The following is a 14,443-nucleotide window of genomic DNA, read 5'->3' as shown; positions in this document are numbered from 1 at the left end:
AGGTGACAGATGTCATTTAGGTTGAGTAAGACAATTGTGAGAAAGTTAAGCAATGGGAATTAAAGGAAGCAGTTGAATGGTGATAGTTGTACTGCGCGACCCAATTTCAACCAGTTCCTCGCTTTGACATAAGGTGACAGATGTCATTTAGGTTGAGTAAGACAATTGTGAGAAAGTTAAGCAATGGGAATTAAAGAAAGCAATTGAATGGTGATAGTTCTACAGCGCGACCCAATTTCAACCAGTTCCTCGCTTTGACATAAGGTGACAGATGTCATTTAGGTTGAGTAAGACAATTGTGAGACACCTGTTAGTTAATTTCCTAGTAAACGTGTAATAATAGTTACGCAATTGATGTGATTGTTATTAATAAATTGAACTTTTTGTTTGTTTGTTTGATAAACTAATCAGTATTGTTGTTTGCGTTTAATCTCCACTTCTAATTATAATAAATTGAACTCGAAATCAATAGATTTACATTGAACAGTTAATGTAAATCTATAGATTTGGAGTTTGCACAAATTTTATAAAGGATTTCAATTGAAAATAGATGGAAATTAATCATTTGATTTGTTTATTCAAATACCTCGCATAGTGCGGTTTTGATTCCTTATAGCCCGGTTCAAAAACAATCTAAATTTTAAATCACCGAATATAGTAAAGTCTCTTTTTGTGCTGTTTCAATTAGTCCGGTTTCAATCTGATTACCCGCACTATGTGAGGTATTGCTGTAGTTATTATACATTGACTATTAATAGTATAAAATTATGATTGATTCCTGAGGATGCACACTTCTAAAGCTGCTGATAACCAGTGGCAATGTTTTGTTGTTCCCATATCGATTCGGTAAAAACTGTGTGTTTCGATAAACTCTTTTTGTTTGTCGCCGTTGTTTCTATATACATTATGTGATTCGTTTTTATTATGCATGCAAACACGGCGATAAATAAATATCATATGTATTATACCAATAAGTAAAGGTTGGATATGAAGGCGAAAAAAGCCGAGTCGAGGTGACACACATACAACAGCAACAAACAACAACAAAAAAACACTCGAAACTTTGGCCTAATTTTGCTTTATTTCGAACTGATGATGATTATTTATTATTATTATTCATGTGATTTTATGGATGGTTGTGAGATGGTTACGATCCGCTGTTTACATGGATTAGTGAGAAATCGCTAATTTGCGAGAGACGCGTATTTACTTTTAATTCGAAAATGTTCGTGCTTGATAGGTGTGTGCAATGTTTGATAAAACTGGACCCAACTGGTAATTACTGACACCTCACCAGACTTTTATCATCATCATCAACCCATGATCCATACATAATATCTGTCTAATCCACCAGATTAATGCTTGTACGAAGAATTTACATAATGATGTACAAATTATGTTGTCGTGTCCCGGGATTAAGAAATCTCTGGACACTGTGGATTATCTCGTAGTTGTGGAGTCTTAGAGTGGTTTATCAATATTAAATGCAATATTCTTAATTAGTTTTATAAATCAGAGTTGGTATTGAGTTGATCTCATGGATTATTACTTACCTTCTCCTCTTAAGTTAGTAATTAAGAAGTAAGTGCTCTTCCTTGGACTCTTCAAGTAAGACCAACTTCTCAGTTCAACCCTCTAGCTAAGACTAAATTATATAATACAAAAATGTGTTCATTTCAAAAAAAGGTTGCGTGGGAGTTAAGGAAATCAGTTTTTGAGCTTTTGGAACATACAACCGTTTCTTTATCTAAGTTTTATGATCCTACCCAAATATTTAGGGGATGAAGAAGGCTGTTAAGTGGTGACACGACAATACGATTTAATAAGTAACCGTCCTTCGAAATATTCCACAAGTTATTCTAAATAATCACGTACAAGTATCCGTTTGTATATTTGATGGATACGTTAAATATGCTTTGTAATAATTAAGAGGAAAGTGGTAGAACTAACAAATATACATATTAGTTATACAATAGATGATAACAAATTGTTCGGCCACGACAAAGTACACTTAATAATAATTAAACATTAATTGAAATAAATGAAATATGAAACATAAGACAGAACGAAGAAAAATTAAACAAAACTTACTTGATTATTGAGAAAGAAATATATAACTTATGATACTTATGCAAAAATTCTAGACTTTTCTTGTTTAATGTTAATAGTTTATGCAATTTTATTGTTACTATGTTCTTGATATTCATTAATTTAGTAATAAAAATATTTGACATTAATTTTTCTATGAGTTTATGTTTTTTTCTTTCTGGAAAGAAAATAAGTTTTCAATTAAATTAATCTTGATTGTTGTTTTAATGCTTTTGTGGCTTTGTAACAGAAAGTTTTTTTTTTATTACATCGCGAATAACGAAAATAATAATAAAAGGGAATTACTCGCACGACGTTTTCCAATTAAGTTAATTTTATCAAAAAATAAAATGTTTGCTAGAAGAAGAAAAACAAGAGGATTTGTTGAATTTTGTTATTGCTCTGTGCTCGGGGAAGTTTGTGTATAGCATTAGAATCTACACGTATCCTTGTACTTAACCTCAGGTGTGGTGTATTATGCTGTAATGAATGTAAATAAGTTATGAGTTTTGATATTATTATTTTTTTTTCTTTACAAATTATATACAATTACTTAACACCTCACTCAATAATTCTGTAGGATTATTAATAAAACAACAACTTTTGGGTAATATTCGTGTTTATTCATCAAGAATGATACATTCAATCCAAAGCTTCTCTAATATTTCGATACCTTTCTTGTAGAACAATTTATCTTTGGCCTCAAAATATGGCTTTTGTCCTTTGCTGTCCACTCAGCTGATGACCGATTTGACTCTTAGTTTAATGGTGGATCCAGGTTTCATCCATTGTTGAAAGCTTCAACAGCTCCAAACAGCGCTCGGAATCATCAACTCGTTGTTGTTTTAGATCCACTTTGAGCTTGAACGCTGTACCCATTTCGAACAAAGCTTTCTCATGATCAAATGTTCATGCAAAATGGTGAAAACACTGCCTTCTGATATTTTCAGGATGTCAACTATCTCACGCAACATCAATTTACTGTCGGTCAAAACCATTTTGTGGACTTTTTTCTTGTTTTCTGCAACAATTGCCGAATTTGGGCGACCAAATCATTTGTATCTTTACAACCACGTTCAAAATCAACAAACCACTTGTCTCGACGGAGAAGAGTCCCCAAAACACTTATCAAGCTTTTGCTATGCTTCAACGTTATTTTTTCACATCAAAATGCAATGTTTTATCAACACACGAAATTCAGATTTTTCCATTGTTTTGAAAATTACAAATCACCATAACTTGTGAACTAAATGTATGATTACCATGAAATTTTGACAGGCGTCGTCTGAAGGTTGGTACTTCCTAAAAATCTTATGGATTTGTTGGTAGAGGCGCCATCTATATGTCATCCTAGCTGTTACATTTTTCATAATTTTATGTTTTAGTTTTTCGTAAACTGAAAGTAACATATTTTTGTCCACTAGACAAATTAAGTTTTTCTTCAAATTTATTACTTATTTGTAGTTTTTTTTTCATAAAATTATTGATTTACATTGACATTTACATTTTTCATAATTTCATGTTTTAAGTTAAGTTCGTAATCTAAAAATTAACAAATTTCAAATTTTTGTCCACTAAAACTAGTTTTCCTCGTTTTTAGTTTTCAAATTTTCTTTGTTAAAAATATGTTTTCATTACAAATAATGAATATTTACTACTTTTTTTCTCTAAAATTAATGAAATTTGTATTACATTATTTGTGTACTGGGCAATTCAACAACTGCACATAAACATTGCTGTGATTCGTTTCACACGCGTCCTGCTGTTAAATCTCTGTATTCTAGAATCTCTTATTATCCCCGATACGATTCAACAAACGAAAATCCTCGAAATGACGAAACCGCGGAGAGACCATACCGAGGGATGTGTTGTTTTATACGCGCGAAACATCGCGCAAGAAAATTAACACTTTTTCCTTTTGATAGACGCGATTGATACCACAAATATTTACTAGAAAAATTAGACTCATTAAAATATTTATTTACACGACACCTGGTAATGAGCGGACGTCACAAAGCGCGATGATTTTTTGAAAAGCAAACGGAAAAAAAAATAGTATACAATGATCGTAGCAAAAAGAAAAACAACTATTTTTCAATAACGTACAGAACGAAAAGTAAATAAATAGAATGCTCGTGCATTATGCGATTCTACGACAATGTGTAGGACAAAAAAAAACTAACGAGTTTCGCATCGCGATGCAATTATTAGTAACAAAGAAATATGTTTGTTCGTTCCGAAAGATAAAAAGGAAATAACACAAAAAAAAATTGCTAAGGACTTGTTGCTTATTTATAACATAATTGCGTTCTTCGTTTTGTCATGTGATAATGTTTCCAGTTCTCTTCTATTTGCTTATTACAATAATTTCGCCATAAAAAAAGTATAAAGTTTATGAAGTTATATAAGCGTTTTGGTAAATGGATCAGAAACGTTATTATCCTTGAATCCATCTATTGTTAATCAGATTTAAAGAAGTAGTAGAAGAAGTTGTTTTTTTTTTGTTGGTAAGATACAAATTTTTGGTACGAAATGAAATAAACTATTTTTTTTACGTGCGAAACATTATTGATTTTTCCATTTGAAACTGCTTTGTTCGCTACAGCAAACATATCACGTGCATTCAAGTCTTATTATTTGTATTTGTTGTACACAAAAATGCATTAAATTTATGTTTTTTATATCTTTTAGTTGTTAAACTACAATTTGTATCGTTAAAAATGAAATCAGATTTTACACATAATATCTTATATAGTTTTAGCATAATTACATAAAAAAATCTGTTTTTTTTGTTAGCAATTTCATAGCAACAAAATTACGTCTAATTTGATTGGATTTAGCTTTGAAACAATCTTGAAGAAGTTTGGCCTTTACACCAAAAGTATGATTGAACAAAAATTTCGTAATAAAAATACTTAAAGTTTAAAAATTATGGAAAAAATGTGTTAAATATTTGTATAATAAGAAAACAACAATTGCTTCATCAACACAATAAAATTGTCTGTTTAATTCTTGGTTGTTTAAAATGAATAAACTGCATTTAATAAAATTACAGCGAAATTAGATGAAATTTTGAATAAAATATTCAATTTCATATAATTTTAGATAAGAAATTTATGAAATAATGATTAGCAACTAAAGTTATGAAAGTTAAAACACTATTTTTTTTTACTTTAATAGATTTGTAGTAACGTAAATGTGGATGTAAAATGGTTAGGTAATTTCGATAATAGCGAAAAACGTTCGTTTACAAAAGAATGAGTTGATTGTATTACGTTTACATGCGAAAAATGCAATTGCTTTGTTATAAAATCTATAAATTAAACTTCCTAAAAATGATAAAATTTTGATGATTTTTATGATCTTACATAAAAGCTTTTGAGAATTAAACGCACTTTGTTTTTTTAAATACTTAAATACTTAAATTGTGATATTTGTTTATTGAAATGATCTAATAATACACAAATGCAATCTAGAATGTTTATTCATTAAAGTTCTGAACGATTATCAATGCTGAATGCACGATATTAGAGCAAATAAAACCGTTCGATTCTGATAGTTATCAGTGGACGTTACTAGAGAGAGAAAAAAAAGTTAGGAAGTTATGTAAAACAAATAGCTTATCGTTGTTGGAAACAATCAGATTTCTTCAAACGATTATTGCAAAGATAAAAGGCAATTTGACCTAGGCTTGTGCTCTTGGATCGATGTCGATCACGTAATGAAAATGATCATCATTCTGTGCAAATATTTGCGCGGGGCGGCGATCCATCATGCAATTTTCCATTATGAAAATACCGGCGGCCGCTCCTGCAATGAAAAAAAAAAACGGGAAGAGAATTAGTAAAAGAAATGAAAATTGAATTCGTTCGGAAATCATCGTTGAGGTATGTCAATGTGTCTATAAATAAAGCGGATTGAATCACAGGGAAAAACTGTCGAAAAATGCTTCGAATCGCAACAAGTTGTCGTCCTCCCAAATAGATTCATCAATTTGTCAATAAAACTATTCGCGAAGTATTTTTTCTCGGGATCGTCGTTTTGGTGAAAGGAAATAAGACGGATTTCTTGGCAACCGACGCCCGGCGTTAGCAATTCCGATTGGATGAGTTTTTTTTTTCTGTACTGAAACCACTGTTTACTAAGGATCATCGCATCCATCGAGTGCACATAGGAAGGATAGAGGCGTAAATAAATAAATGTGTTCTGGCGTTTGCGCGCGGTCGGAATCGACGCTTTGTCAATCGGCGGTAGCTACTTAAGTAGCTGTCGGGTTGACCGTTCCGTTCAGTTTCCGCCAAAACCGCGAACCGCATTTCATCAATACCGAGAGTAATGTAGTTTTTCTGGACACGAACGGGAATAAAGGAACTTACAACGATGGAAGGACGGTTCTCCGTGAAGATTGTCGACGGACCGGTGGTCCTCAGAGAGAATGGTAACGCGACCAACGGGAATCTTAAGAGCACATCAACGACGTGCCTTCATCCTCCAACGCAAAGCACCCCGAAGAGGAAGAAATCTTTGGTGCAGATGACCAGGGAGGCTTTACCCAGACTGGAGAACTACAGGAATTCTAGGAGAGCTCTGAAGAGACCATCGCTAGGCGAATTGCATGGAGGAGAAGACAACGTCAAGGTATTAAATTTAATTGCTTTCAAAGTTGAATACAATTTTTCCTTTTACGAATTGTTTTCCAAGGTGAAAATGTTTCGAATTCCACCATTCTGCAAATAACTGAAATTCTTAAACAATAGTTAAGTAATAGATACACTTTTTTTTTTTTGATTCGTACAAAAAAAAAATGTAGTTCAAGTGTTCGTACGATCGATGTAGATAATGATTTAATCTGATTGGAATAACTAGAAAAACAATTAGTGCGCTATTAGAGTGCAATTGTTTCGCTTTTCTAATCACCTGAAATCGAATAAACGAGTTTCAATAGTTTCTACACATTCTTTTTCGCGGTTTCGAAACAAACACTAATTTAATTCGATTTTTTCTGTTTGTTTCAAATCAATTTTACAGATCAAAACAAATTAAATCCATTAAAATTTATTTACACTTATTTGTGGCGATAAAATGATGAAATATATTTTGTAGTTGAAGACAAAGGAAATAAAGGAAGAAAATGTATTCGAAATTCAATGATGTAAAATTTTTTAGAAATGAATTATTTAATCAATCAATTGAAATTATTATAATCAATTTAATTAATTAATTTGTTTATGCGTACTTAATGATCTGAAATTGTTGCACAATTAATATCGAATTTCTGATAATTTCGCTTCATGTAAGGAAATGCGCGATCAAAATCTTCAAAAATACGTTTAGTTCAAAGGCATAAAGTCTTCAAAATAAACTGATGTATTCTTATGATAATAAACGGAGGAATCGTGGATTATTCATAAATTCGATTCAGTTTATTTTTTTAACAATAAAAACTCTAAAACTTTTAACAATAGTGTAAATTTCTACAGATTTATCATTGATGGTAATCAAATTCCCGACGTTTGAAATCCCAACGTTCGAAATCCCGACTGTACCGAAATCCCGACAACCATAATCCCGACTATATTAAAATCCCGACTGTATCAGAATCTCGACAACCATAATCCCGACTGTATCAAAATTCCGACTATATAGAAAATGTCTAAAATAACATTTTTAAATTATTCCGAAGCGTAGTGACTTTTATTATTATTTTATTATTATTAATAATAAATAATAACAATTAATAATCTAATTTTATTTGAGATTATTTCATAATGTGAAGGTTTATCATGAATAATTCAACAAAATCAAAGAAATTAATAATAATTTATTGCTCCGAAATAATTTAAAAATGTTATTGTAGAAATTTTCTATATAGTCGGGATTTTGATACAGTCGGGATTTTGATATAGTCGGTATTATGGTTGTCGAGATTTCGATACAGTCGGGATTATGGTTGTCGAGATTTTGATATAGTCGGGATTTCTAACGCCGGGATTTCAATTTCGGTTGTCGGGCTTGCGATATAGACTCAGATTTATCATTGATGGTAATGGAAATATCATATGGATTTGTTATTATAATTTCTTGGAAAATCATCTTATAGCAAAAATATTTACAAATTTATATTTAACAATTAATTTATTCATTAAATTATGTTATGTTTTCTAAATATTTCTGTATACATATAAGAAAATTCTTGAAATAATGTAAATATTACATTGAAACTTTAAACTACATATATTTCGAGAATCTCGAACTGTATGCTAGCACACATTAAAATCGCATAAAAAGTGAATTAAGATTCGGCAATAATGCGAACTTTATAATTTCTTGGAAAATCATCTTATAGCAAAAATATTTACAAATTTATATTTAACAATTAATTTATTCATTAAATTATATTATGTTTTCTAAATATTTCTGTATACATATAAGAAAATTCTTGAAATTAATGTAGATATTATATTGAAACTTGAAACTACAAATATTTCTAGAATCTCGAACTGTATCCTACTGTAGCGCACATTAAAATCCCATAAAAAGTGAATTAAGATTCGGCAATAATGCGAACTTTCGAGAGTTTATTCGTACAAGTACGAACCACTTGAAATAACATAAACGCACGTCCATTAAATCCAAAGTAAACAATTTCGGATTTAAAACTAATATCCGAATTCTTTTCGCACTCTCGTCTCCAGGAAGCGAATGGAACTGCGGAGAATCTTGAGGCACAGATCCCGTCCGGTCATGGCATCAAATTGGGATGGATCCAAGGGGTCCTCATACCGTGCCTCCTCAACATTTGGGGTGTCATGCTCTTTTTGCGTTTATCCTGGGTGGTGGCACAATCAGGAATATGTAAATAATTGAACTATTTGCTAATTATAGTTAATTTCACAATTTATTTTCATAGGGGGTACAATGTTGATCATCGCTATTTCCGCAATCGTTTGCGTAATCACAACTTTATCTCTCTCTGCTATAAGCACGAATGGAGAAGTCAAAGGAGGTAGAATAATTTCTTTGATATTTTATTGGATTCAATTAATTTTTTGTGATTGTTCAGGTGGTATTTACTATATTATATCGAGGTCTTTGGGACCTGAATTCGGGGCTTCTGTTGGAGTCGTTTTTGCGTTCGCTAACGCCGTTGCGGCTTCGATGAACACCATAGGTTTCTGCAACTCTCTGAACGATCTTCTGAGTAGTTACGACTTGAAGATCATCGATGGTGATCTTATGGATGTGCGACTCGTCGGATGCATTGCCTTATTGGTGATGGTCATCATCTGCGCGGTGGGAATGGAATGGGAGAGCAAAGCGCAGAACTTCTTGATCGCCATCATTCTTGGAGCCATCGTCGATTTCATAGTGGGCACCTCGATGGGTCCTCAAACCCAAAAGTCCAGAGCCGAAGGATTCAACGGATTCAGCTGTAAATTGATGAAATTTAAACACACAACTGAAGATTAATTAATCGATTTCTTTTTTATTTAGACGAAACGTTCAAGAATAATTTCAACCCTTCGTATCGTAAGCAAGATGGCATCGAATACGATTTCTTCCAAGTCTTCGCTATTTTCTTCCCATCCGTCACCGGTATTCAAGCCGGAGCTAACATTTCAGGAGATCTTAAAGTACGTTGAAGTAATATACATAAACTGATTTTTAATAAATTTATATTTCAGGATCCGGCTTCTTCTATACCGAAAGGAACTTTGTTGGCTCTTTTGCTGAGTATGATTTCGTACGCTCTTTTCGTGATCTTCGCAGGGGGAGCCGGAATGCGGGACGCCAGCGGAAGCGTCGAGGATTTGCTGAATGGGACTTTAACCGATTGCGTAAAAGATCTTTCTTGCCACCACGGACTTTTCAACAGCTATTCCGTAAGTTCCCTTTGCGCGATCATTGATCTTTCTATTAACGTTTTACATTTTTGCAGATGATGCAATTGATGTCCGCTTGGGGACCATTGATTTACGCCGGATGCTTCGCAGCTACTTTGAGCACGGCTCTAACTAATCTGCTATCAGTTCCAAGGCTGCTTCAAGCGCTCGGAATCGATAGGATCTATCCAGGATTGATTTTCTTCTCGAAGGGATACGGGAAAACGGGAGAACCGTACCGCGGTTACGTCCTCACTTTCTTCATCTCGTGCGCCTTCGTTCTCATCGGTAAATAAGAAAAATTCAGCTTATGTTCAAAGCAGTAGTAAACAGCGCGTGTTTGAAATGCACGACGAATGATTTAGTACAACAATATTTATCTTATTGGGGAAATATGTCGCTTTGATACTCACTTTTTCCGCGAATTCCTCGGCTAATTTTAAACTCTGCCTTTCAGCCGATCTTAACGCCATAGCTCCGCTGATTTCCAACTTCTACTTGGCCTCCTACGCTCTCATCAACTTCTGCACTTTCCACGCAGCACTCATCAAACCCTTAGGATGGAGACCTACCTTCAAGGTAACTGAAATACCTTTCATGAAGTATTAAACTATACTTTTATTCTAAACGATTATAGTACTACAACACCTGGTTAAGTTTGGCTGGTTTCTTCATGTGCGTGGTGATCATGTTCTTGATCAACTGGCAATCGTCCCTGATCACCTTCATCGTAATTTTAGCGCTTTACCTGATCGTCGTCTACAGAAAACCAGGTACTAATTACCCAATTAACACACATTTCTATAATATCTATAATTGTTTTTTTGTTGTTGTTGTTGAAGACGTGAATTGGGGATCTTCGACTCAAGCCCAAACGTACAAAACGGCTTTGACTACCACTCACCGTTTGATCAACATCGGGGAGCACGTGAAGAACTACGAACCGCAGATCTTGATCCTTTGCGGTTCGCCGCACGTGCGTCCTCCTCTCCTGGATTTTGCAAACATGATCACGAAAAACAACTCGCTCCTCATCGTCGGTGAAATTCTTGAGGTAAAGCCGCGTATATAATTATGTGTGAACTAGAAAATGCTAATGTATTTAATCGTTGGGTCGAGCAGAAAAAGTTGTCGTATCGCGCCAGATCGAGCAAGAGGAGGTCAGCATACGAATGGTTCAGGCAGAATAAGATCAAAGCCTTCTACTCCGTGGTTGATGGCATAACCTTCGAGCAAGGTTCCAACGCTCTGATCCAGGCTTCAGGTATCGGCAGATTAGCACCGAACGTGCTCATGATGGGCTACAAAAACGACTGGATGATTTCGAAACCGGAAGATTTAACAGCGTATTTCAACGTGCTACAGTAAATTTCATACTGCAACTCCAAAATGACCAATTACTAATTAATTCCCATAAATTCCAGTTCTGCGTTCGATAATCGTCTTTCAGTTGCCATCCTTCGCGTACCGGACGGTTTGGATTACAGCAGGATAACGGAAGAGGAAGATGCTACGCACAGTACGGATATTACGTACAGTCAGCCTCCTTCGAGAGCTGATTTGAGGCCGTTCGCAGCTACTCGCATGATGCATGCAGACTCCAATCTCAATATCAGTCACATCGACCATTCGGTATCGGATTCTGTGCAATCGATAACCGTTCTAAGTAAGTCAATGACAACAACAAAAAAACTCGACTATCTCGAAAAGCGATAACAACAATTCCAATGATTACAGACGGCGTAAACGTCAATAAGAAGGGTTCAACATCCTCCGCGCAATTGAGGAGCAAAAAGAAGACTGCAATCGATAAGATCCTGTTCACTTCGCCAACGGGTAAACAGCTTCCTGCTTCCGTTTTAGAAAGCATGTCGATGTTCAGGAAGAAGCAAGGTAAAGGCATCATCGATGTCTGGTGGCTTTACGACGACGGTGGTCTCACCATGCTTCTACCCTACATCATTTCCTGCAGACAGGATTGGATTAATTGCAAGCTAAGAGTGTTTGCTTTAACCAGCAATCAAGCTGAAATCGAAACAGACAAGCAACAGTAAGAAGCAAACAATTTACAAAAACTTAAATTTACTTAATTACAACATTTCCTTTTGATAGCATGGCAGATCTTCTGATGAAATTTAGGCTTAAGTATTATAGTTTAGAAATGGTGCAAATCTCGGATAAACCAAAAGCTAGCACGATAGAATTCTTCGATAATTTAATCGAAGGCTTCCTCGTCGAAGACGCTACAGCTGAAGGTAAATTTCACATTAATCAACTGTTACATAATTAATGTTTGATTTGCAGAAGGAAAAGTGACGGAGCTTGAGTTGGCCGCTCTGCAGGAGAAGACTTACAGGCAGCTGCGATTACGCGAATTGCTTCTTGAGAATTCGAAAGATTCTAATCTTATTGTGATGTGAGTTATTGCTATAAATATTCCTCGGATCGTTTTAATTATATGATTGTAACGTTTTTTAGGTCATTGCCAATGCCTAGGAAAGGCACGGTTTCGGCGCCTTTGTACATGGCCTGGCTCGAAGCCCTGACGAAAGATTTGCCTCCGTATCTTCTAATCCGAGGAAATCAGCAATCGGTCCTCACCTTCTATTCCTAGTTTCGTTCCTGTTTTCTTTTTTTTTAGAGATGTGATCTAGTTTAGTTTAAGAACGTAATCTCTAGTTTATAAGAAAAAAAAACAAATATTATTTATTATTTGACGTTGAAACGCACGAGAGGAAAAAAAATAAGAAGAAAGGTTTTCGTAGTGAATATAAGAAGCCGACTTCGTTTTTAATATAAATTATTTTTTAATTATCATTAATAATAATCATTAGCGTCTTTTCATTCTTTTCTTTTATACACAATATCCAATGTATACAATTTTTTTTTTTTAATACTTTTAATTGGCAAATACGAGTACGTTTGTACAAAAGAAACAAAAGACTTTTTATATAATATATACACACGTTTGATTACAATTGTACAAAACTAATATTACAAGAGGACAAAGTACAAAGAGAGAAAAAAAAACAACAAAAATCTAATTAATTTAAATTAGAAAGAAAATATCACATGTTTAATTAGTACGTTCCGTAATATCAAGAGGATTAAATATCATTATTATTATTATAGTAAGATTCGAAATTCTTCATCTTCACTTGTCCGGTTCGAACTCCCAAGAAAAAAACTATTCTACCATAATAGGAGCTTCTATTCAGAGAGAAGAAAGGTTAATTACATGCAAAGGTATTCCAAAATATCTCACTATTATTTTGTCTCCTCCTCCACCTCGATGGAACGAACCAAAATTTGCACAAATCTGGATTGACGCGCGGATTCGTTCCGATCGGTTATATCAAAAAAAGAAAATCTCTTAGAAACTACCAAACTCCGATCGACGGCTCACAATAAACAAGACAAATCGAACCGCGGATCGGAGACAAATTCCGGTTTTATACAATTTACAAAATATATTGTTTCAACAATGAGGCTGTGAAAGAACCTCGTCTTTAAAATCACTAATAACTAGTTTACTTTTAACTTGTTTTTCTCCTTCTTCTTGAGTTGTGGGGATAAGAGTTTTCCCGGAAATGATGAGTTTGTTGGTTGGTTTGCGTTGGATGGATGCGGTTGATCAAACGAAGTCCAGTTGGTCGAAATTTAAGGGTTCCCACGCGATGCGACACGGAAGGCTGTACTACACCGCCGTGGGAGCCCTCGGGTGTCAATGCCATTTGGACTTCTGGGCGAAGATGTCGGCCCGCAGGTTTTGCGCAAAGCAAATACCCAAGATCTACAACGAAACGTCGTTAAAGTAAACAAATATCTTTGACAACATTTAGAATGAGTTTATTTTCCTACTGAAATGAATTCCAAACAAGATGCCATCAAAATCAAGCAATAGTAGTTGATGGCATTTCGTTTGTTGCATGAAAGAAGCGTAAACGAACGATGGAGATACTCACTTGGAAAAATAAAATAATAATTGCAAAACTCGCTAAAGAAATCATATTCCGTTCGATCCATTCCTCAACAGCTTGCAAGCAGCCCTTCTCATTCACAATCTTAGCCACGTCATAATTCTGGTTGGCGGAAAATAAAACAAAAGACGAAAACAAAAAAAAAACGTAAAAAAAAATCGATGATAATTGAAATCAACAAACAGTATTCAGCTGTATATTATTATTGTTATTTGGAGAAGTTACTATGATTATGTTTTCTTCAATTTGCTTCACATTGCTTTATGATTAGATGAATGTACAGTTGATTAAGGATAAGATCTGAGGATCGAGTATATAGCTCAGCGGTCGGAGAACTTTTTTAACCATTACCCCAAAATATTATTGCGTAAGTCGATATTATCCCCCCCCAATCTTGAATTCATGAAACAATGAATGTAAATTTTAAAGAAACATTATTTATTGAATTAATTTGCATTTACATATTTATAAAAAAAAAAGTTACATGAAAAT

General features: G+C 34.1%; 1 protein-coding gene and 1 long non-coding RNA gene across 2 annotated transcripts; one reads left to right on the top strand and one right to left on the bottom strand.

The window, feature by feature from the left end:
- Positions 1 to 6,360: 6,360 nt before the first annotated feature.
- LOC108565471 (bumetanide-sensitive sodium-(potassium)-chloride cotransporter) lies at positions 6,361 to 12,877 on the top strand (the record flags this gene model as incomplete). Its single annotated transcript, XM_017924966.1, is given in 16 exon segments — positions 6,361 to 6,726; positions 8,784 to 8,943; positions 8,999 to 9,094; positions 9,152 to 9,520; positions 9,583 to 9,722; positions 9,774 to 9,971; positions 10,028 to 10,259; positions 10,429 to 10,550; positions 10,609 to 10,744; positions 10,814 to 11,025; positions 11,094 to 11,335; positions 11,396 to 11,637; positions 11,709 to 12,021; positions 12,084 to 12,226; positions 12,276 to 12,387; positions 12,450 to 12,877. Coding segments are annotated over 16 exon segments (3,111 nt in total). The 5' UTR covers positions 6,361 to 6,468.
- A 138-nt stretch (positions 12,878 to 13,015) lies between these two features.
- Positions 13,016 to 14,115, bottom strand: LOC108565472. The gene is made up of 2 exons (XR_001891178.1): positions 13,937 to 14,115; positions 13,016 to 13,764 (listed from the first exon to the last, which is right to left on the bottom strand). It is a non-coding gene; the product is annotated as an uncharacterized LOC108565472 (long non-coding RNA).
- Between the last annotated feature and the right edge of the window lie 328 nt (positions 14,116 to 14,443).

The sequence above is a fragment of the Nicrophorus vespilloides genome, unplaced genomic scaffold, assembly GCF_001412225.1.
Source record: "Nicrophorus vespilloides isolate i.1.1-1 unplaced genomic scaffold, Nicve_v1.0, whole genome shotgun sequence".
In the NCBI taxonomy this organism is placed as follows: Eukaryota; Metazoa; Arthropoda; class Insecta; order Coleoptera; family Silphidae; genus Nicrophorus; species Nicrophorus vespilloides.
The sequence above is the reverse complement of the archived record's forward strand: the minus strand, read 5'-3'. Positions and strand labels throughout refer to the sequence as shown.